Source organism: Ceratotherium simum, chromosome 21, assembly GCF_057802395.1.
Source record: "Ceratotherium simum simum isolate JZ-2026a chromosome 21, ASM5780239v1, whole genome shotgun sequence".
NCBI classification, from domain to species: Eukaryota; Metazoa; Chordata; class Mammalia; order Perissodactyla; family Rhinocerotidae; genus Ceratotherium; species Ceratotherium simum.
In genome coordinates, this window is record NC_141920.1 from 40,293,087 (window position 1) to 40,318,870 (window position 25,784).

A 25,784-nucleotide genomic window follows, 5' to 3' on the forward strand; every position below is an offset into this window, starting at 1 on the left:
GGGAAGGAGAGAGGGACTGGAGATTGAGTTAATGACTGAACATGTCTACATGATGAAGCCTCCATAAATATCCTACAAGTACAAGGTTTGGAGAGCTTTCAGGTAACTGAACACATCTAACATGCTGGGATGGTGATGCACTCCAACTCCACGAGGACAGAAGCTCCTGTGCTTAGGACCCTTCTAGACCTCGCCCTATGTATCACTTCATCAGGCTATTCATTCATATTCTTTAATATCCTTTCGTAATAATTGGTAATATAGTAAGTAAAACGTTCCTCTGAGTGCCGTGAGTAACTCTAGAAAATTAATCAAACCCAAGGAGGGGGTTCTCTGATTTATAGCCAGTCAGAAGCACAGGTGACAACCTGGACTTGCAATTGGCACCTAAAGTGGGAGAGAGGCAGTCTTATGGGACAGAACACTTAACCTGTGGTGTCTGCACTAACTCTGTTTAGAATTAGAATTGGATTGAATTGTACGACACCCAGGTGGTGTCGGAGAATTGCTTGGTATGAAAAATCCACACATCAGGTCTCACAAGTGTTATAGAAAGTTCTGAGTGTGACAGTAGTGTGAGAGTAAAGGAGAAACATAGGAGTGTTTTTCCCATACACAGTGCACACACACTTGGCAAAAGTAAGAGCAAAAAAAAAGTGATCTGGAGAAAGACACCTTTATCTTAGGCCATGGGTGAATCTACACAAACAATTATTCAACGGCAATGATAGGCTCACAGTCAAAGATAACCAGGCACAAAGGAAACGAGGTACAAGGAATGAGAAGCAGGAAAATCAAGTCCCAATGCGGATTTCAGATACTGGAATTATCACAAACAAATGATAAAACAAGTATGCTTGTAATGATTAAAGAATAGACAACAAACATAAAAATATCTATATTTCACACTATAAAATAAAAAAAATAGAGCTTATTAAAAAAAAGAGAGAGACAGAACTTCTAGAAATAAAAAAGCAAATAACCAAAACTAAAATCTCGAAGTATGTATTTGGTAGCTGATAGGATATAGAAAAAAGAATTAGTATATTGGAAGATGGATGAAAAAAATATTATGCAGAATGTAGCTGAAAGAGATAAAAGATGGAAAACACAGAAGAAAGGTTAAGAAACAGGGAAGATAATGTGAGAAGGTCTAATATATGTTTAATTAGAATTTCAGAAGGTGAAGGATAAAAGAACGGAATAAAGGTAATTTTTTTAATTGGATAAGAATTTTTCCAAAATGATAAAAGCCAGTAATCCACAGATTTAATAATTCCAAAGAATATCCATAAATTAAATTAAAATCATAAAAGTCCATAATAAGAAACATTAAATAAAAGAGAGTAAGAATAATAACAGAGAAAAATCTAAAAACAGCAAGAGGGGAAAAAAGACAGGCTACTTTAGAACAAGTGGCAGTTAGAATGATAGCAGATTTTTCAACAGCGACAATGGAAGCCCAAGAAGTGGACTGATTATCTTCAGTGTGCTGAAAGGAAATATCTCCTGACCTAGAACACTATATCCAGTGAAAATCTTGTTCAAAAATGACAGTGAAATAAAAATAGTTTCAGATAAACAAGAATGAGCAAATTCATCACCAGCAAGACCTGTACTAAGGAAAATACTAAAGGGTATTCTTCAGAAACAGGGAAAGCTCAAAGACAAAAAAAGGTGGGAGGGAGGGTATTAAGTGCAAAGGAAAGTATATATTTAGGCAAATCTAAATGAAATCAACTGTAATAAAACAATAATTAATGTTTCACAGTGTTCTAAATAAATATAGAGCTTAAAATATGAAAACAAAAGTTGGGAAGATGTTAAATGCAGTTCATTCAAGTATTCTATGGTCCTTGAATTGTCTGAGAAGTGATAAAAAAGTACTATTTTCTAATAGAATTTCATAAGTCAAGTACGCATGTTGAAATCTCTAGGTTAAGTCCTAGAGAATGGCAAGAGAAGGTAAAACTAATGTATGAATAGAATGGAAAAGGTAATAATAGAAAATAATCCTAGAAAAGGCAAGAAATGGAATAAAAGGAGACATAGATCATGTGAGATAAACAGAAAGCAAAAAGTGAGAGTAGATTTAATTATCACACACACAAAAAGAGTAGATTCAAATCTAAATATATGAGTAATTACATTAAATGTAAGTGGACCTACTGTACTACTTAATTTAAAATACAAAGATTCTTCCCTAGAAAATTTTAATATACGTGTTGCTTCTAAGAGATACAAATTAATAGCCTATTAATAGATAAAAAAGTATCTGATAAAATTAAAGATTCATTTACGATTTTCAAAAATCTTGCAAAAAAAAACTTCCCTGAATATAATAAACTATAGCTACAAATTTTTAATCAAAAGCATCATACTTAAAATTAATGTCTACTATCATCACTTTTATTAAACTCTATACTGATGATCCTTTGCCAGTGTGAAAAGGTAAGGAAAACGGTATAAAGATTATAAGCAAAGAAACAAAACTATCATTTTTTACAAATGATATGATTCTGAGTTTAAAGAAATCACAAGAATCCACAGATAAATTATAAGAATGACTGTAACAGTTTAACAAGGTAGCTGGATACAAATATATACATATGTATATATCCGTATACACATATATATACATACACAGCATATATACATATATACATATAAAACGATTATATTCATTGGTAAAAATCATTTTGAAAAACACTTTGGCATCATCCGGTAAAGAGGAAGACAGGCAGACACTCTGATCCAGCAATTCTACTACAATGCATCTATCTAGAGAAAGTTTTCTGATACAAAATACAAGTCCAAGAAAATTTTTAGCAGCTGTTTGTTATAACCCTAACCTGAAACCAACACAATTGTCCACCTACATGAGGTATGTGTACTATAGTTCACAATAAAGAGGTTACAAAAGCAAAATGAAGGGGCCGGACTGGTGGCGTAGTGGTCAAGTTCGCACAGTCCACTTCAGTGACCCAGGGTTCGCAGGTTCAGATCCTGGGTGCGGACCTATGCATCGCTTACCAAGCCATGCTGTAGCAGGCATCTCACATACAAAGTAGAGAAAGATGGGCATGGATGTTAACCCAGGGCCAATCCTCCTCAGCAAAAAGAGGAGGATTGGCAACAGATGTTAGCTCAGGGCTAATTTTCCTCACCAAAAAAAAAAAAAAAAAAAAGGAAAATGAAAAATAGATATTATTTATATAACCATACCAAACAAAACTTCAAAATATCTAATAATAACCTAATCATGAAATGTGGAAAACTAAAATAAAAGACAATTATAAAATTTCATAAAACTTTACTGAAGAACATGGGTTGGCCCGGTGGCTTAGTGGTTAAGTGCGCACGCTCCGCTGCTGGCGGCCCGGGTTCGGATCCCGGGCGCGCACCGACGCACCGCTTCTCCGGCCATGCTGAGGCCGCGTACCACATACAGCAACTAGAAGGATGTGCAACTATGACATACAACTATCTACTGGGGCTTTGGGGGAAAAAAATAAATAAATAAAAATTAAAAAAAAAAAAAAACCTTTACTGAAGGACAAAAAAGTAGTCCTATGTATATAATATGTTATATAAATGTTCTGAAGTAAAATTGGCAGTCCATCTCCACACCCTACTATAACCTTACCAAAGAGAAATTTAAGGGGTAAAAATGACTGAAATACACAAAGGATGATGATAAGAAGAAGAGCAATATCAACACAATTTTAGAAAATAAAAGCAAATGGACAAACAGTAACTAATTGAGCAGAGGAGGATGAACCCTGATGCCTGGTAGCCAAGCCGTCACAAAGCAAACTAACTCCGGCCAAAGAAACATCAGAAAAGCTCAGAATAAAAGGTACCTGGTCTCTCTGAAAGCCAGGTTGGCACTAAAAACAGGAAAATTGGCAGAAAATGCCAATAAAGAACATGTAGATGCCCAAATCCCCTCCTCATGCATGCAGAAAACATGAGGTTAACTCTTTGGAGAGGCTGAACTAGATGGGCCCCAAATCAGTGGACATCAAGCAGAGCTGGGGGCAGGAATCAGGGATCTACTTAAAACAGAGTTTTACATAAAAGTCTGAAAGAGGAAAGGCGAGACCTCCAGCCCCTTCCCTTGTTATGCACCAGAGTACTGGCTGCTGCCCTGCCAGAGCTGAGAAGATTTCCCTCTGACTAATCCTAAAGAAAAACGCGTAGACATTTGGTTTTGTTGGGGGAACACGTGGAAGTTCCCCCAATGAAAACGCCTGATCATACCACTCCCCCTGATGTCCACCAGACCCGCCCTCACACACAAGGCTTCCAAATGGCTGTTAAGTGCCTCACTCACAAATATGAAAACAGCAGAGGGTCACTACACAGTCAAAATTTGCTAACATGTATTAAGGTCTGAAACAAACAAAAAGTAAGACAGAGGCAGCAGAAACAGCAGATAAGAACAAATCGTAAACCACAATATCCTAACAGAGATAAGTGAAAATACTGAGTTCATGAAACAAAAAAAGGACACCATGTTTTAAAAGTATTAATCACAGATGAATCTCTAGAAATTAAAAATATGAAAACCAAAATTATAAATTCATTAGAAGTATAAGGTTTGGGAGATCAAACTGAAGAAACTTCCCAGACAGTAGGACAAAAGATAGAGATTTTTAAAAGGACAAAAAATAATTTTTGAAAAAGATACAAAGGATTGGAGCACAAGATCGAACACCTAATTCACAGAAATTAGAAAAACAAAATAGAGGAAAGGTAGGAAAAGAGAGTATTACTCAAATTTTTTTAATGTCCCCAAAACTCAAGTACATGAATTTCCAGATTGAAAGTCCAAAATGAGTACTCAGCATAATGAATACAAAAAGATCCATCCCAAGATGCTTCATTGTGACAATAAGAACGTGGGAATTAAGAACTTCCTTCCAAAGAGAAAAATACACCACAAAGAACTGGGAATCAAAATGTCAACAGATCACATAACAGCAAGACTGGAAACTAGAAGAGAGCAATATCTTCAAAAACCTAAGGGAAACCAATTTCCAGTCTTACAGGTTCCAAATGAGGGAGTAAAACAAGAAAGAAAAACACATGAGATTCAGAAAATACAGAATTTGATATTGGAGAGAGGAAAAGGGAATCCCAAAGAGATGGTGAGGTAAAGACCAGGGATGACAGCTACACAGCAGGCCTAGTGAGTACCCACTCTAGACTTCAAGATGCCAGGTGGCGTGGCTCCAAGGAAAAACAAAATGGAATTGGCAAATGATCTGATTTGTTTGCCTGATATAAGAACTCGACAATAAGTTTCATTGGGAAGATTTTAAGGCAGAATTAGTGATGAGGACTATGAGAATTTAGAATTCTGATACTCCCTGCATCCCTGCCATACATAGATTTCTCTTCCCTCCAGCCACCCTATATTAAAACTTTCAGCTACATAAATATTCATCTTGAATATATTATTATTATTATTATTAAGAGCTGATCCTTATTTATACTTGCTATGATAGATAATCATTTCTTTTTTATACAACTTGGTTTCCTTGGAGTTAATGATTCCTCCTTTTTCATTTGATTATTTAAATTATATTCATAGATTACTTTGATAAAAAATAAAAATTTAACTTAAAAAAAGTAGTATATAGGGGCCAGCCCGGTGGCATAGTGGTTAAGTTCACGTGCTCCACTTCAGTGGTCTGGGGTTTGCAGGTTTGAATCCTGGGCACGGACCTACACACCACTCATCAAGCCATGCTGTGGTAGTGTCCCACATACAAAATAGAGGACGACTGGCACAGATATTAGCTCAGCAACAATCTTCCTCAAGCAAAAAGAGGAAGATTGGCAACAGATGTTAGCTCAGGGCCACTCTTCCTCACCAAAAAAAAAAAAAAAAAAAAGTTTATGTTGCTAATATTTGTCTTTTTATAAATATGTAGCCATGACTTTTTTAAATAGACATATAAAACACACATATACACATATATACATATTTATAACTCATTTTTCACTTTTTTCAGTCATTAGATTTTATCATTATTAGATATCAGTCTTGATAACAATTTCTAGTTATTTCATAATATTTCATTATAAGATTACAATAATTTATTTACTCATATTCCTCTGTGTTGAACATAAGATTTTTTCAAATTTTTTTGCTATTCTTAATAATGAGCACCCTTCTATATAAATCTTTGTCTATATCTCTAATGACAAGCTCCTAGAAGCAGAATAAGTTTAAGGCTTTTGATCTATACTATTTAGCTGTTCCCCAATTTTTCTACCAATTTACATTTGTATCTACAATGCATTATGTTCATTTCACCACACACTTACCAGCGGTAATATAATATTTTTTAACTCTTCCACAAATTAAGAGGGAACCAATTTAACACGTACTAATTTTAATTTGAATTTCCCTATTAGCTATGTTATATTATCTATTTGTGACTTTTGACCATTTTTCTATTGGGGTATTACACGTATTTGTGTGATTTTTAATTTGATAAACCTCTTCATAGATTAAGGATATGTATCCCTTTGTCATATTTATGATAAGTGTTTTTTCAGTCTTAACTCTTCTGTAGTCACACTTTCGTTTTTCCTTCTCTTGCACTTGCTACCCAGGAAGGCCTTCTTCAGCTCAAGGACAGTTAAATGCTGACCTCTGTTTTCTTCCGTCTCTCTGAGGGAGCAGTATTACGATTTTATTATTAGTAATTATTTTAAGTAACATTTTGGATCCTTTAGCAATACTTCCATAAAAGCATGAGAAAACAAGGGAGGACCTCAGGAATATAAAGGTGGCTTAAAATCAAGTAACTTTCTATGTACCTTTTAACTATAAATATTTCAACATATAAGTTTTCTTTCTTAAATATTGGTACTATATGGATCAAAAGCAACGTAACACTTTCAGGTATACATGCTAATATAGTTTAACTTTGGAAGGTTTTTACTCACTTGTGGTCATGATGTTAGGAGGGCAAGAGGGTATTCCATGATCTACTGCCCATCTGTAGGCTCCTTCTCCAACTAAAAAGCTAACAACAGAAAAATTATTCTTTTAAAAATTCAGTGTCATCTTTTCCTACATATTTAATAAAGTAATATAATTAATTATAGTAAGGCAATTGAAAAAAGTATTGCAAATAGATATAACTCTAGATTTACCTCAAAATTATAATATGGCTATACGGGCCGAAAAATTCTTTTAAATCTTTCCCCCAGTTAGAAATTTTACAATTGGAAATGGTACAATTTCATTTGCAATAACTAACAAGTAAAAATTGGCAAATCCAGCATAAGAAGAAGGAAAAATAATTGACTTCCTAGTGGAAAATATTAAGATTTTTGGATCAACATGGTTCTCAGTTTACGTCAGAACAAGATCTAGTTAATCAGTTGAAGAGTTGAAGTCTAAGTAAATGTCTTCAGACTTGGTATTCTTGCCTAGTAGAACACCTGGATCTACCCAAAATGAGTGAGTACATCTAGAGATGCCCAAACACAATGAGATGTGATTACATTTCTAAGCCTTGACGCAACAAAAATGCATTCATGATCCTCAGAACCACTTTTAGTGTAGTAAGTAAAGTACCGTGGTGTGTCCCAAAAGTAATTTTTTAAGCCCTCAACTGGAAGATTTAACATAACAAAGTGAATAAAAGGATACTGTTAGCTAACTGTAAAAGACTTATTTTCAAAGATTTCAAATAGCATGCAGGATAATTAACCACTCAATTCCCAACACAGTAATAGCAAGCAGTTACCATAATAATCAATCACTTCATCTCCTTCCATAGCCAACTTCGTAAAGATCTCAGCCAGCTAGTAATGGATTCCTTGAACTTGTGCCTAATCATTACTTTCCTGCTCCCTATTTTTTGTTTCTGTTCTAATCATTCCAACACTAAAAACTCAAAGTAATACATATTGAAGTCTTTAGATTCAATTGTTAATAAGAAGACCAGTGACAGACTGGCAAAACAAAATCCAAGTAGACACTCAGAAACATATCCAAATCGTTCCAATGAGAAACTAAATGGTTAAGCCCAATAACTGTTTTCCAACATACATAAAGGTGGGGATGGAGGGAGCGTTGAAAAAAGAGGAGAAAGGGCCAATAAGAATAAACAACTTTACTTCTTCAAACTTCTATATTTCAAAAATTCTAAAGGATTCTGAAAAGAGAAAACAGCTTCTCCTATTCTTCTATCAAATGAAGACCACTGCAAAGAAAAGCTGTCACATAAAAGTTCAAATGGAAGAATAACAGAAATAGAAATTTGGATGCAAGTTGAGCTGTCCTGATGCCATTTTTTAGTACTTCGTTCTTCTAGAAAAAGAATTTGATATAAGAAATAATTTCTCTTCATGCAAAGATGTAAAAGAGATGCTGAAGTAGTAAATTAAACAACCAGGACAGAAGTTTGGAGCTGAATCTAGTATTCTCAGAACGCCCATTGGTCATTTTGGGTTCAATCCCAGTATCCGGAATCAGTGGCATTTTAAAAAATATTCTTAGCTTTATTTTTCATTTCTTAATCATTCATAGGTTTGATTCTAAATAAAATCAATTTGCCATTGTCTGCTATGCAAGTTTTTAAAAACACTTCAGGCATTTTACAATACGTACAGGAAGGTGAATATTTGAATGCCATCTTACAAATAAGAATACTGAATATCTGACCTTTCCTTACTATCAAAAATTACTTGTCTAGTAGTTCATTATCACACAAAAACTGCTTCTGAAGTCATTTTAAAATGCTGTAAAGGGGGTCGGCCCGGTGATGTAGTGGTTAAATACGCGTGCTCTGCTTCGGCGGCCCAGTGTTCGGATCCCAGGCGCGCACCAACGCACCACTTGTCAAGCCATGCTGTGGCGGCGTCCCATATAAAGTGGAGGAAGATGGGCAGGGATGTTAGCCCAGAGCCAGTCTTCCTCAGCAAAAAGGAGATTGGCGACAGATGTTAGCTCAGGGCTGATCTTCCTCACACACACACACAAAAAAATGCTGTAAAGCTACATGAGCTTTTGCTAAAAACTATAGTAGCATGTTCAAAAAAATAAATAATTTTCCAGAACATTAAATGCAGTACCAAGTGAAATTTTTCTCAAACACTCTTCAGACTCGCCACGGAGAAAGCTTTTAGGAAATTCCCAGGATAGAATATTGATATAATAAAAATCAATCATATTTCTCTATGTTGTTGGTAATGAACACTTGGAAATTAACATTTTTTAAAATGCAATTCATCATAGCATCAAAAGAATGAAATACTTAAGTATAAATTTGATAAAAGCTGTGCAAGACCTGTACACTGAAAACTATAAAATACTGTTCAGAGCGGTTTGAGACTTTAACAAATGGATATGTTGCAATACTAATTAAAATTCCAGTGGGCTATTTATAGAAATTGACAGGCTAATTCTAAAATTCATATGGAAATGCAAACTGCCTAAAACAGTCAAAACAATTTTGAAAACAAAGAATAAAGAGGAAGAACTATGTAGGTGAGAAAATCACAGAGCTAGTTCCAGACAAGGGTAGCATCACTATATGATATCATTTTAATGGAGAGGTTGACATTACTCTCTCCCATATATTTTCTCTTTGTAAAATATAAAAATATTGCACATGTCCCCTTTGACAATTGCCTCATCTTGTTCCCTCCTTCCTCTTTCCCAGAAGAAATCACAGTGACTTTGGTAACCTTCTCTCCAGACCCATTTTGTACATCTATGTACATATATATGTAGCCTTGGACCATTAGGTATTGTATATGTTGTAATACCATGAAGGAATATATGGGAATAAGAAAAGCTTAAATTCGGGGCCTGCCCGGTGGTGCAGCGGTTAAGTGCACGCACTCCGCTTGGGCGGCCCGGGGTTCACTGGTTCTGAGCCTGGGCGCGCACCGACACACCACTTGTCAAGCCATGCTGTGGCGGTGTCCCATTTAAAGTAGAGGAAGATGAGAATGGATGTTAGCTCAGGGCCAATCTTCCTCAGCAAAAAAGAGGAGGATTGGCGTTGGATGACAACTGTTACCTAGGGGCAGGGGCAGAGATGGGGTCAGGGAAAGGGTGTGGGACAGCAGGAAGGACAAGGATGCCATTAGAAAGGGCACAACTAGGCAGCTTCAAATCTCTTAGTAATGTTTTATTTCCTAACCTGAGTGATGGGAAACAGGTATTCATCACATATTTTGTAATTTTTTAAGAAAACATAAGTTAAACTGAACATATCGTTCAACAACTTGATTTTTTTACTGTACAATGTAGACATTTATCCATGTTACTATATATAAATGCTTCCTTTTTTGAATGCTGCAGAGTATTTAATGACTAGAAAACAGTTTATTTAGCCTTTGATGAACATTTACGTTGTTTTCAGTTTTATAAACCACAAGAAACGTTGCTGTAACCTTCTTGTGCTGCACAACCCTTCCTGTGTACACATGAAGGTGTTCTGTCTTAAGATACAATTGCTGCAGCACACAGCATGTGCATTTTCCATTTTTTACATTAATAAATAATATCAAAATTTCTCTCAACTGGCTATACCAATTTACGTTCCCACCACTAGTAGAACAAAGAACCTGTTTTTACATAACGTCAACAATATTGGATGTTATTAGTCTTTATTAATTCTGCTACTTAAAATAAGGTGAAAATATTATCTTGTCACTTTAATTCACAAGTCCTTGATTAATATTATTATTGGGCACCTTTTCGTGTATATATACACCATCAATATTTTCTTTTCTATAAATTGCCTATTTGCATCATTTACCAATTTTTACAATTTAGGTTGTCTTTTTCTTACTGATATTTTATTGTTCTTAAACACTATGAATACTAATCTTTTGTCTGCTACCTATGCTGCAAATAATTTTTCTCAGTTCCAAAGGCCATACTGTCTTTTTTGTGTGTGTGTGTGTGAGGAGGATCAGCCCTGAGCTAACATCTGCCAGTCCTTCTCTTTTTGCTGAGGAAGACTGGCCCTGAGCTAACATCCGTGCCGATCTTCCTCCACTTTATGTGGGACGCCACCAACAGCATGGCCTGACAAGCGGTAAGTCGGTGCACGCCCAGGATCCGAACCCGGGCCACCAGCAGTGGAGCGCGCGCACTTAACCACTACGCCAGGGGGCTGGCCCCCATACTGTCTTTTAATGCAGATCATAGTATCTTCAGTTATACAACAGTTCTACATTTTCACTTTTGTATGTTTCAATATTTAGCCTTGTTTTTTAATCTTAATAAGGTCTTTGCTACCCCACAGTCATAAACATAATCTCTCATATTTTTTCCTAAAAATTTTATACTATGCTTTTTTACTTTCATATTTGATCTTTATTTTTTTTAATGGTGTGACATAGGAATATAAATTAATGTTTTTCCACTAGGTAGACAATCGCCCCAACACAATTTATTCACTACACCACCCTTTTTCTCCACAATGCTTTGAGATGACATCGTTATCATAGACTAAACTTACTTAGATACTGGACTTCTGGACTTTCAGTTCTGTCCTACTGATCTTTTTATATATCCCCATACCTAAATCAACCTGTTTTAATTACTGTAGCATTATAAAGTATCATGATAGCTAAGTCCAACTCTTTGACCTGTTTCAAAATTGTCTTGGCTATTGTTGTACACTTGTTCCTCCATATAAATTTGAGAATCAGCTTGGTAAATGCCATGAGGAGTGGTAAGAATGGGATTATGGTGAGTTTATAGGTGAACTTTAGAATACTTTTCACAGGGTTTATGTTATTTTTCTTGCCAACTAAAACAACTGCATTGTTTCCTCCCTACTGGGCACATGTCTTCTAAATTGGTTTAGTTAGGGTCAATTATGCTTTACATACAATAGCAAATACGAGTGAAAGAAAACAGTCACATTTAAATCGACATTGAGGAGAATATAAATCCAGAGAAAATCTCTTTGCACCTATTATTCCCCTAAAAAGGTACGGACAGTAGGACTTTGTGTACGTACTAAACAAACACTTAGTAAATTTTGGGTTGGTAGACTTCATACCAGTTAAACAAAATAGCATGGGTTTAACATAAATTATGAGAAAAGTATATGTAAGAATCTTTTAATCACTTTTCCTACTTTCAGAGTTATAAGTAAACTTACTGATATCAACCAAACCATATTAGAAATGATTTCAAGAAATCAGATTTGCTTTTCCTTATCCTTGCTTTATTGAAAACATATAATGTTAAAAGTTAATATTTCTTTGAAAATTTTTTATAATTTACCACTCCAGTAGCACAATTAAATACCTGAGAAGTATATGATTAAAAGGATATCTTGAATATATTTAGGTAAAAGGTCTCAAGATGTTTCAAAACTATATTAATTTATTTTCTATGACTTCAAATCATAACAGTCAAATAAAGTGATTCCTATAGTACTGTTGTCACAACTTTCAACACAGAACATTAAAGCAAACTTCATGGCCAGGCATGCTAAACACATACTGAATATGAGACAGTATTGAGGCATATTTGTTAATATTGTTAGGCACGCTAAGATGAGGGTAGTTATGTTCATGCAAATATAGAGAAATGTATAAAACTAAGGCTGAAATATGATTTCAAGGATTTGCTTTAAAATACCACAGGAAAAAAGACAGATGCGTGTGATAGATGAAGGGCAAAAACACTGTTAATAATTGGAGCTGGATGACAAGTTCACGAGGGCTCTTTACAACCTTCTCTCTACTTTTACAAATATTTGAGAAGTTAAAAAAATTTTTTTTAATGAAAATTGTACATTAATGCTGGAGAAAAGATGTAATTTTACTAATGTGAGCATCACAATGTGTTTTTCCAGAAGAGAAAAATTACTTTTATTCTAAGAACTTCCCAAAATTAAAAATTAGTTCAGACTCTGGACTCAAATGTGTAGGATACTTTTAAAGTCTCATAATAAGAAGACCCCAGTTTAGCACTTAGTAATGGCAAAAACATCTCTATAATCAACTATAAAACCAAAAATTAACTCTGATCTCTTTTCTGCTTTAACCCATAATATTCTATTCCATTCAGAGTCCTATCAAGTATATAAAATGTTCCAAGATCACAGAACAAAGTGTGTCTTCCTCTCAAAGGCAAGCTACTGCTGGTGTGTAACCAACAGCATCAGCCTTCTGTGGATAAAAATAGCCTTCAAACACTGCATGCACCCAAGACCAAAGACCCAGGAAAAGTCAGGCAGAGCAAAGTGGTTACCAGGGAGGAATTCGGCCGGCCGAGAGCTTGCCCTTCTGCCCTTCACACAGGAGTCTGTTCGCAACAGATACTGGGTTCTTGATTCCTATAAAATAAAATTGGCATAAAATGAAGTCAGAAAATGTCTTGAAGTTTCCCACTCAGTTTTGTGACTATTTCAATAAAATAACTTTTAAATATCTTGGAAAAGTCTTCTTTTATTTATACTAATGAAAACAATTATCAGGAACAATACAGATCAAATCAACAAATATATGAATACCTAGTAGATGTGAGAAAAGAACAAATATAAAACATACATTCTCATGTCTTATGTGCTACAGTAGCAAAGACTGAATTTGAAATAATACATATTTAAAGTAGTTTCCTTTTTAATAGATTTCAGAATAGAACAGAAAAAATGAACTGAAAATGTGGCATCTCCTATCAAAACCATGAATATTCTTTAAAAAATAAACATGATTACAAACAGCTTCAAATTTACCTTGGGGAGAAAAATTAATTGCCAAAAATTTCAAATCTCACCTGCAAGAGTGACAGAATAAAGAGAAAATTCTACAAATTGGGTAAGGGTAGGGAGAAGAAGCCAAGTACGTACGAGATTATAACCTAAAATATGGTTCAGATTGTTTCCAGGAAGGAAAACAGAATGTGAAAAGTGAGAAGAGGGTGCTTATCTGGGAGGAACAATAGGACAGTAAATATTAGTGTGAAAAACACTGTTGTGATGACAATGACAACGATAAATATGACGATGATGATGATGATAGAAGACTGACAGTAACTTAGTATCTATGTGTCAGGTCCAGTGCCAAACCCTTAAATGTATGAGATTATCTAATCGATCCCTCAAGTCTATCATATAAGTACACTTATGAACCCTATCTGAGTACTGAGGCAACATCTGCACAGAGGGTTGTTACCTGCACAAGATCACAGCACTGAGATTTTAACAGAGGCAGCTAATGCCAGAGACCATGACCTTAACCACTAACCTATGGATGCCTCTCAGGACACTATTAATACAAAAAGAAACCAGCAGTAGGAAATAGAGACTATTAAAACTCAAATTAAGGTCACCAGACTGACTTAAAACAAAACTAACTAGATATTTAGCTAAATACAAAAAACTTCTGTCACACACACAAAAAAAGTTGACATAGCAAAGGAAGGAAAAGCTCAGATCTCTGTACTAACTCTTAAAATACATTTCTGTATATTTAGTATTCAATGATTCAATACTGTATCATTGCCAAATAATTGCCAAATTAACATTAATTCAAATCTATATATTCTCCATCAAAACTTCAAAAGGATTTCTATTATGTATGACAAGCTGACTCTTAAATTCATCAGGAAGAGAAAACTTTGGAAAACAATGAGGAGGTATTCACCCTACAAGATACCATTTCTTATTAAAAGCTATTCGATTAAAACAGTGTGGTTTGGATATAAAATAGACAAATATATCAGTGGAATAGAATAAAGCTAAAGTTCAGACATAGACATATGTAAACTTAGATATCTAATGCATAATATAGATAGTATTTCAAATGAGTAGGAAAAGGATAGACTACATATGAGAAGTAGAAAGAACACAGAGTGATGGGAATCAGACTGTTTTATAACTGTACCTGCTATCAATTTATTGCCTCTCAGTTACAAATTCACCCTTTGTTGCCTGATCTGTGAAAATGGATATGGGCCTTTTAAATACGTTTTCTTTGCCAGCTGACACACTGGTAAGCTTTGTCAGTAGAGGGCACTGGAGACACACTACAGGAGGAAAAAAGTGTGACTTACACAAGCCAGGCTCCTAGAGAGCACCAGTTTTTCTCCACTAGTTGGCCCACATGGTATTCTCCAATACTAAGAGCCTGCAGGATGCAGCTTTCTCCAGCACTTGGCCACCACATGTTTTCCCCAGCTCCTGATTCAGGCCACAGCAGCATAGCTGAAAGCCCCAGAAATAACAGTACTGTGGCTAGCTCAAGTCACTGATCCCCACACCTTCTCCTCAGTCCCCAGGCACACATGGCAAAGTGTCCCATGCGGATAGCTCTCTAGTGAGCCAAAAGCCCAATCTTTACCCTATACAACAGAGGTTTAATTCCCATGGCTTCCTGACCTCTGTGTGCCCACCTACCAGCATGAGCTCGCCTGTGTCCCCCAGGATTGTTCCTGCTCTCACAGTGAGTGTGGCATGGGTGACCCAATAACTTCTCTGCCAAACAGTGGGATGTAACCACACTTTCTTCAACAAGGTCTGAACCCCCTTCCAAGTTTATCCTTACTTGGGTATTCTGCCTCCGCCTTAAGACACACTTTGAGTTCTCTTTCCATCTTTATATAGTTACTCTCCTATCACTGTTTAATAATTCTTTCTATTAAATTTCTCCTATTTAAACTACTGCATGGTTACTCTCTCTGAGTTGGACCCAGGTTGATATAGTAACCTTGGACAAATTACTAAATCTCTCCTGTGTCTCAGTTTCCTCATCTGTAGAAAGGGGATAAAAGTACTGACCTCATAAGGTTATTATGAGAACTAAATTATTTAATATATATAAACTACTGGAGAACAATAAATAGCACATAATAGTCACCCAATAAATGGTAGTTATTATTGTTGTTATTCAATAAATTATGTAGGACAATTTGTTGGTCATTTCAGACAAAACAAACAATGCGTTCAAGAGTCAAATGAAAAATAATTATATGCATATTAGAAGAAAATATAGGTGACTATACTTACAATCACAAGACAAAGAAATCTTAAGAAACGCAAAATAGAAAAGCCGCAAAAAAGAAAGTAATAAGTTTGACAGATAAAAATTTTAAATTCCAATATAATAAAGCACATTATAAATAGAGTTAAAAGGCAAGCAACAGGAGCTGGCCAGGTGGCGCAAGCGATTAAGTGCGCGCTCCGCTGCGGCAGCCCAGGGTTCGCTGGTTCGGATCCCAGGCACGCACCCACGCACCGCTTGCCAGGCCATGCTGTGGTGGTGTCCCATATAAAGTGGAGGAAAATGAGCATGGATGTTAGCCCAGGGCCAGTCTTCCTCAGAAAAAAGAGGAGGATGGGCAGATGTTAGCTCAGGGCTGATCTTCCTCACCAAAAAAAAAAAAAAAGGCAAGCAACACAAGAGGTACGAACAGTCAGTTCACAAAGAAATGTTAATGGCCTTTAAACATATGACATTTCATTAAATACCAATAAAATTTCATAATAAAAGAAATTAAAACTAACTGAAATACTCTTTCTTACCTATCACAAAAATCAGAAAGGATATAGAAGATTGGAACAAATGAATAACCAAATAGACCTAATTGACATATATAGAACAGGCACCCAACAAGTGCAGACTACATACTCTTTAAAAGTTCCCATGGAACATTTATGAAAACACACCATAACCTAGGCCATAGAGTCTCAAAAAGCTCCATGGGATTGAAATCATACAGAGTTTGTTCTCTGAACACAGTGAAATTAAACAAGAAATCAAAAAAAAAAAGCTAACTAAAAAGTCTTTAGGCAAATAAATTTGACAACTCATATGAAAAAGACAAATTCTTTGAAAAACACACATGAGAAAAAGAAAATACAGATAATCTTATAACCGTCAGAGAAACTGAATCCCATTTTTTAAAAGTCCCACAAAGAAAGCTCCACTAATTTAGAATAACTAATACATTCTTGCAAACAATTAAAAAGAAATCATTCCAATCATATACAAACTCTTTCAAAACATAGAGAAAAGAGCCAGCCCTGATGGTCTAGTGGTTCAAGTTCAGTGCTCTCACTGCTTTGGTGGCCCGGGTTCATTTTCCGGTCATGGAACCACACCACCCATCAGTCAGTTGCCATGCTGTGGCAACGGCTCACATAGAAGAACTAGAAGGACTTACAACTAGAATATACAACTATGTACTGGGGCTTTGGGGAGGGAAAAAAAACAGAGAAAAAAAATCCTCATTTTATGAGGCCAGCCATAACATGATTCCAAAACCTGAAAAGAATATTGTAAGAAAGGAAAATCAAAGCCAATCTATTACATGAACATAGATGTAAAAATCTTAAACATCAGCAAATCCAATCCAAGAGAATATAAAAAGATAAAAACTTACAACCAAGAAGACTTTATGCCAAGAAGGGAACACTCAAAAATTATGCAGAAATTTCATCATATTTAACAAAATAAAAGAGAAAAACCCATATCTCAATGGATGCAGAAAAGCACTTAATGATATTCAATACCCACTTATAATAAAAACTATCAGCAATCTAAAATTAGAAGAGAAATTCCTCAATCTGATAAAGAGTATCTGAAAATCCTACAGCTAACAGCATACAGAATGGTGAAATATTTAATCCTCTCCCTCTAAAGTCAGGAACAAAGCAAGGACGTACACTATCACCACTTATATTGAACACTGCACTAGATGTCATAGCCAGTATAATAATGCAAGAAAAAATGAAAAATTTAAATACTGGAAAGGAAAAAGCAAAACTGCCACTATTCACAGGTGATATGATTGTGTATATAGAAATTCCAAGGAAATCTATTTTTTTAATGCTAGAATTAATAAGTTAATTTATCAAGGCCAGTGAATACAAGGCCACTATATAAAACTCAACTGTTTCTAAATACAATAAAACAATTAGATATTGACATTTTAAATAAATATACTTTACAATAGCATCAAAAAATACTAGACATCTAGAATAAATCTAATAAAATATATACAAGATATTTATACTGAAAACCATAAAACAGTGCTGAGAAAAAAATGAATAATATATATATACATGTTCATGGACTGGAAGACTCAATATTAAGACATCAATTATCCACAAATGGTTCTATGCATTCAATGCAATACCAATCAAAATCCCAGCAGGGTTTTACTATGTACATTAAGAAGTTGATTCTAAAAATTTTATGAAAATGCAGAAGACCTAGAATAGCCAATACAATCTTTAAAAAAAGGAAGTTGGAAGTCTTATATTACCAGATATCAAGAATATAAAAATTTATATTCTTAAATATAAAGAATATAAAGCTACAGTAATCAAAACAGTGTGGCACTGGCAATAAATAGATCAATGAACTAGAATAGAGTGTACAGAAACAATTACACATACGGTCACCTGATTTGCCAACACAATTCTGTGAGGAAAGATTTGTTCCTTCCATTGACAATGGCAACGAACCATTTGGATACTCAAAAGAGGAAAAAAATTAATGTCGGCTTCTATCTCACATATACTAAAATTAATCTGAGCCTGATAACAGAGCTAAATGTGAAGGGTAAAAAACAATAGAACTACTAAAAGAAAACGATGGAGAGTATCTTCATAACTTTGGGTAGGCAAAGATTTCTTAAACAAAATACAAAAGGAATTAACTATAAAATAAAAGGTTGGTAACTTACAGTTCATTAGAATTAAAAACTTCAGTTTATCAAAAGACAGCATTAAGAGAGTGAAAAGGTGAGTCACGGACTGGGAGGAGATATTCACAATACACGTATCTGACACAGGTATGTATCTAAAATATATAAAGTACTCTAACAAATCAATAATAAAGATAATCCAATAAAAAATATGCAAAAGTGGGGCCGCCCCATGGCACAGTGGTTAAGTTCAGCATGCCCTGCTTCGACAGCCCAGGTTCACGGGTTCAGATCCTGGGCACGGACCTACACCATTCGTCAGCCATCCTGTGGCAGCGACCCACATACAAAATAGAGGAAGACTGGCACAGATGTTAGCTCAGGGCTAATCTTCCTTAAGCAGAAAAAGAGAAGGATTGGCAACAGACGTTAGCTCAGGGTGAATCTTCCTAAAGCAAAAAAAAAAAGCAAAAGACTTGAACACACGCTGCACAACAAGGATATCTAAATGTCCAATAAGCATATCAAAAGGTTCTCAGTAGCATTAGACACCATGGAAACTCAAATTAAAACAATAATACCACTGCACACATATCAAAGTGACTGAATTTTAAAAAGAATAACAATACCAAACATTGGCAAGGATATAGACTAAGTGAAATGCTCATATACTGCTGGTGGGAGTAAGGCTTGTAACAACTGTTTTTGAAAACTGTCTGGCAGTTATCTACTAAAGCAAAGCACATACACACCTAAACTTATCATTCCAAATCCTAGGTTTATACCCAAGATAAATAAGTACATATGCCTACCAAAAGACACATAAAAGAATATTCACTGGAGCTTTTTCACAACAGTCAAAAACTAGAAACTATTCAAACATCCACTAAGGAGAATATATAAATAAGTTATTATACATTTATGTAATAAAATACTACTAAATAATAAAAAGGAAAAAACTACTGAGACCCAAAACATTTATCAATCACACAGGCTAAGCAATAGAAACGCTTAGCCTGCTAAGCAATAGAAACCAGACACAGAGATGTATAATTCCATTTATATGAATTTCAGGAACAGGCAAATTTATCTATGATGCCTAAAGTCAGGATTAGGGGAAAGGTGGGGTAGCAGTAGGGTACAAGAGGTATGGACTAGGAAAAGGCATAAAGACCCCTTCTGGGATTATGGAAATGTTCTATAGTTTCACATGAAAATGTTTTATGTCTTGATCTAGGTGGTGTTTTACATGACTATATACATCTAAAAATTCATGAAGCTTTACACTTGAAATCTGTGCTTTTCATGTATATTTTGCTTTAATAAATGAATTGTAAAGCATTACATATATCTTATATGTACTGACATGGAAAAAGTCTCCAAGACATCGCACTTAAAGAAAAAAAGAAAGTTTCATAATAATATATACATTTATTTTTTTAAAAATGTGCAAAACTATGTTTCTATTGCATAAAAATATAGATAATGTGCACTGTGTTTTACTGGTTAAACCCCCCAAGGAGAGAGGGATGGGAAGGAAAGATTTGCAACATCAAAGGTAAATTTTATTTATATTATTTGAATTTTTTAACAATAAAAATATATTATTTGTGTATTTCAAATAATTGAAAAAGTACCTGAACATGCTAACTCACATTTTAACTGTCTGTACCTCTTGAGCGGATGGAGGAAAATGACCAAACTCTACCAAAGACTTGGACATAAGTCATTTCACTGTTTTAAAATTATTTGTATCTAAGATTTCATGTTTTAAATTTGGTAAAACAAAAAATGTTTGTTTTCAACTATTCCAAGCAAAAATGGTGGAAAAGATTGGACTAAGTCTTTAGGAGGCATGAAATGGTAATATTCATAGTTTTGCAAATACAGATAGTGCATTATAATGTCCACATACCACTAAGTGCTCCAACAGCTCCAAAATTTAAGGATTTTCCATCCATTATGCTGGCATCACACTCAATTTCACCCAAGAGATTTAGATTAGATCCCATTCCTGCATTTGTAAAAGGAGAATCCTAAAAGATAAAAACAAAAATTAAAATACCATTAGTCTTAAAGAAAATTTAATGTCAATCCTTCATAAACTGTTCCCAAAACTAGAAACAACACTTCCCAACTCATTGTATGATAACAATACTACTGTGATTCCAAAAGAAAACAAAGACATTACGAGGAAAAAAACCTACAGACCATTATACCTTGTGAATATTGACACAAAAATCCTCAAGGAAATATTAGCAAACCAAATTCAGCAAAACATAAAAGGATTATACACCAGGAACAAAAGAGATCTCAGGAAAGCAAATTTGGTTTACTATCTGAAACTCAATGTAACAAACCATGTTAATAAAATAAAGGACAAAAAAAGTGATCGTATCAATAGACACAGAAAGAGCATTTGAAAAAATCCAAAACTCTTTCATAAGAAAAACACTCAAAAAACTAGAAATAGAAGGGAATTTCCTTAACATGATAAAGAGCAGCTATAAAAAGTCCAGAGCTAACATTACAACTAATCATGAAAGACTGAATGTTTTCCCCTAAGATCAGGCACAATACAGCAATGTTGACTCTCACCACTTCTATCCAACATTATGCTGGATATTCTGGACAGGACAATTAGGCAAGTAAAAGAAATAAAGTGCATCTACACAGGAAAGAAAGAAGTAAAATTATCTCTATTTGAAGATGTCATGATCTTGCTGTATACAAAAAATCCTAAAGACTCCACTAAAAAACTATTAGAACTAATAAGTTCAACAGGGTTGCAAAAACACAAGATCAATATATAAAAATCAATTGTATTTCTAGACATTAGCAATGAACAATCCAAAAATGAAATTAAGAAAACAATTCAATTTACAATAACATCAAAAAGAATAAAATACTTAGGAATAAATTTAACAAAAGAAGTGTACGACTTGTACACTGAAAACTACAAAACATGTTGAAAAAAAAATTAAAGAGGACCTAAATAAATGAAAGGACATCTATGTACATAGATCAGAAAGCTTAATATCTTCAAGATGGCAATACTCCCCAAATTAATCTGATTCAACACAATCCCCACAATCCCCAATCTGATTCAACAAATCCTAGCTGCCTTTTTTTGCAGAAATTGACAAACTAATCCTAAAATTTATATGGCAACGCAAGGGACTCAGAATAGCCAAAACAATCTTGAAAAGAAAAACAAAATTGGAGGGCTCACACTTCCAGGTTTTATAACTTACTACAAAACTACAGTAATCAAGACAGTGTGATATAGACATATAACTAAGGATGAACCTATAGATTGATGCAATAGAATTGAGAGTCCAGAAATAAGCCTTACCTTTATGGTCAATTCAACAAGGATGCCAAAACAACTCAATAAAGAAAGGATAATCTTTTCCAGAAATGGTGCTGGGATACTAAATACCCACATGCAAGAGAATATCTGAGTCACAAGTCTCAGTCAATCCAGAAAATTAACTCTGTTCTAAGGTAAGACCAATATTACCTAGGAAACCAGGGCAATTCTGGATCAACCTAAAGATCACTAAATGCCCGAAATCACCTACCAACGTCCCTAGTTTCGTGGATTTCTGCCAGACCCAAGGAAAACCGACTGCAACATTAAGACCTTCTTAATATGTCCCTATAACCTGAGCACAGGGGCCAGGGATTTGAGACCAGGACTTTTGTCCTAATGCAGTTAGACAATCTAATTGTCCACAGAATTTTAAAAATACGATCAAAGGGTGGAAAATAACAAAAGGGTTGTATAATTAAATAGAAAATGAGTGATACAGACAATAAATACTTTGAGGACTCAAAAGGAAATGGCCGAATATGAGATGAAGAAGTTAACAGGCTTCTTGAAGGATATAAAACAAGAGCAAAAACTAGTCAGGAGGCTAGAAAATTCCAGTTGGTGGACATGATGTGAGCAACATGTAGGCAGTGGGAAAGTGTCAGAGTCACAGAAGACACATTCAGCCCAAAGGGCTGGCTGGAGCCAATTACGGAGAGCTGCCCCATGCCACTCATCAGAGCCTGGACTTGATTTGGAAAACAGTGATACGCCAGTCAAGCTTTCTGTACAAGAGAAAGTCAAGATGGGTATAAGGAAACATAAACTGACATTCATATATTGTATGAAAAGAAAGCGGAGGAGACTGAAATCAGAGAGAACAAATTGGAGGCTATTTTACAATGCAGGCTTGAAATATTGACCTCTTAGTGTGGAATGATAGCAGTAGGAAAAGAAAAGAAGAAAGAAAAAGAAAAGGACCAGAATTTTCAAACTTGGGAGATAAATAAAACTATTACTTTAAAAAGGCATTTTATAAAATGGAGGGAAGAGCGTGCATAATTAGGCATGATGAGTTGGAAAAAGGCCTTCTCAGTGAATATTCTAGCTAAATCAAGTTCACAACTAAATCTTGGGAAAGAGATTACATTAAAGAAAGATTATGGCTTAAAAGAGATGAAGACTTGGGGCCGGCCCCATGGCGTAGTGGTTAAGTGCCCGCGTTCCGCTGCTGGCGGCCCAGGCTCGGATCCCGGGCGCACACCGACGCACCGCTTGTCAGGCCATGCTGTGGCGGTCTCCCATATAAAGTGGAGGAAGATAGGCACGGATGTTAGCCCAGGGCTAGTCTTCCTCAGCAAAAAGAGGAGGACTGGCATGGATGTTAGCTCAGGGCTGATCTTTCTCACAAAAAAATAAATAAAAAAAGAAAAGAGATGAAGACTGAATTCTTGCCCTGGTTTATTTCATATATTAAAAAGCATAGGGCCAGCCCCGTGGCTCAGCGGTTAAGTGCATGCGCTCCACTGCTGGCGGCCCGGGGTTCGGATCCGGGCACGCACCAACGCACTGCTTCTCCAGCCATGCTGAGGCCGCGTCCCACATACAGCAACTAGAAGGACGTGCAGCTATGACATACAACTATCTACTGGGGCTTTGGGGGGAAAAAATAAATAAATAAAATTATTTAAAAAATAAATCAATAAAAATAAAAAGTATAAAAATCCAGGTCAGAAGTCTCTATAGCACAGAACAGAGAGATTGTAAGTACAAGTAAATTACCACCATATTACAAGAGGTTTTTTTTACACTCCATAACCTCCCTTCCCTAATCACGTAAATCCTTCAAAGTATGCAAGAAAGGAAGTGAAATGTGAGAAAAATGTAAAGCATCCATATTTAGTAATTCCCAAAATACACATACTAGATCACAATAGTATATACACTATCTCAACAATCTTTGAAATGGGATATATCAGCTAATCATTAGCTCTACAAAATTAATTTCAACATAATATCAAGTTAGAAATCACAAACCGAACAAACTAATAAGCTATTCTAAAAATGACTCTTGCATGATGGTTTAAATTTGACATTTTAAAAACACATAAGAGGGTCCAGCCCCATAGCCGAATGGTTAAAGTTCCACGCACTCCACTCGGTGGCCCAGGTTCACGGGTTCAGATCCCAGACGTGGACCTACTCTACTCACCAGCCATGCAGTGGTCGTGTACCACATATAAAATGTAGAGGAAGACTGGCACACATACTGGCTCAGGGCTAATCTTCCTCAGGTGAAAAAAAAGGAAGATTGGCAAGGATGTTAGCTCAGGGCAAATCTTCCTCAGCAAAAAAAAAAAAAAAAAAATACATAAGAAAACTAAAGGATATCCAAGAAGCAATTTTTTTTCAAAAATATTTCTCCTACTTCAAAATACATTTCGAACTTCAAAAGTGTATCTACTGAACTTCTGCTTCTGACTATGAAGGCATAATAAGGATATTTGTCCTCCTAACTAGAAAATCAGACAAAATATATGAAACAGACTTCACTCAATAGCCAGCCCAGGACTGTGATCCTGAGAGAAGAGACACAAGTCAGGTGCTTCAACTTAATTCCTAAGAGATATTTTCCAAGCCACAGTACAGGGAAGAGAAACCCAAAAAGGAACCAATGTTCTTCCAGAGTTGAGAAGACAAAGTTATGAATTCAAGGAGGCCAGAAAGGCTAGAATATGCAGCACAGGGCATAAAGAGGAGAGAGCTACACACAGAGAGCTCCAGAGACCCATAGGCACCTTGAGTCCTTAAATAAGTATTAGTCCACACATACTTGTGAGGAAACTACCAAGGCCAAAGACAGAACCTCTGGAAAACAGTAAGCTGAACAATTTCTGGAGCTCACACAGAGATGGGAACAGCTCATGTTCCCATCAGCCAGAGTGAGGACATCAGGGAAAGTCTCAGGAGGTAACGCCTCAAGCGTTGGGCCAAATTAGCCCTAGAAACAAGACCACTCTACGACCTGCACTAACAAGGTTTTAAAGTTAGCCTCAAAAGGATCAAACATTTAAACTAACAACAGTGTCCCAGAACAAAGTCCTACAATATTCAAAGAAATACAATATCCAACTCCCAAAAATGTAAATTCACAACATTTAGTATAAAACCAAACAAGACCAGACAGGCAAATCAGCAGAAAAATATGGCCCATAACCAGAAGAAATGATGAAACAATGAAAACAGACCCGGAAATGACACAGATGATAGAATTAGCAAATAATTCTTATGTTAGCTAACAATGTTAAACTAGCTTTCATAAACATACCCTGTATGTTCAAATAGGTATAAGAAAACACGAGGACAAGGAGGAAAGAAAAGGAATCTATTAAAAAAATAAATAAATTGAACTTCTAGAAGATGAAAAATATAATCATCTTAGGTGAAAAACACTTTGGAATAGAAAAAGGGCTTTACAGTAGGTAAAAAATAAGGAAATCTGAAGTATGGACTTTATTTAATAATGTGTCATATAGGTTCATTACTTGTGAAAAATGTTCCAGACTAATGTAAAATGTTAATAATAGGGGAAATCGAATGCTGGGTATATAGGAATTCCCTGTACTATCTTCTCAATTTTTCTGTATATCTAAAACTGTTCTAAAATAAAAATTTTATTTAAAAAAAATCAAGCCACAGCCTGGGAGAAAAATTTTACAAAACATAAAGGTAAAGGACTTGTATCCAAAATATATAAAAAATCCATACAACTCAGTAAGACAAACAATCCAACGTTTTTAATGGGCA

The 25,784-nt window shown here is 35.2% G+C and overlaps 1 protein-coding gene across 15 annotated transcripts in view; it reads right to left on the bottom strand.

The window, feature by feature from the left end:
* The window catches only part of TASP1 (taspase 1), a 254,221-nt gene that overhangs the window by 196,233 nt on the left and 32,204 nt on the right, over positions 1–25,784 (bottom strand). For all 15 annotated transcript variants that reach the window (XR_015555652.1, XM_087445629.1, XM_087445625.1 and 12 more), the window contains 3 exons: positions 20,577–20,697; positions 13,262–13,346; positions 6,967–7,046 (listed from right to left, as the gene is read on the bottom strand). Coding sequence is in view for 14 of the 15 variants with exons in the window: in XM_087445629.1 (XP_087301755.1) it covers positions 6,967–7,046; positions 13,262–13,346; positions 20,577–20,697 (286 nt within the window). In the remaining variant the exon portion in view is untranslated. The remainder of the gene's footprint in view (positions 1–6,966; positions 7,047–13,261; positions 13,347–20,576; positions 20,698–25,784) is intronic.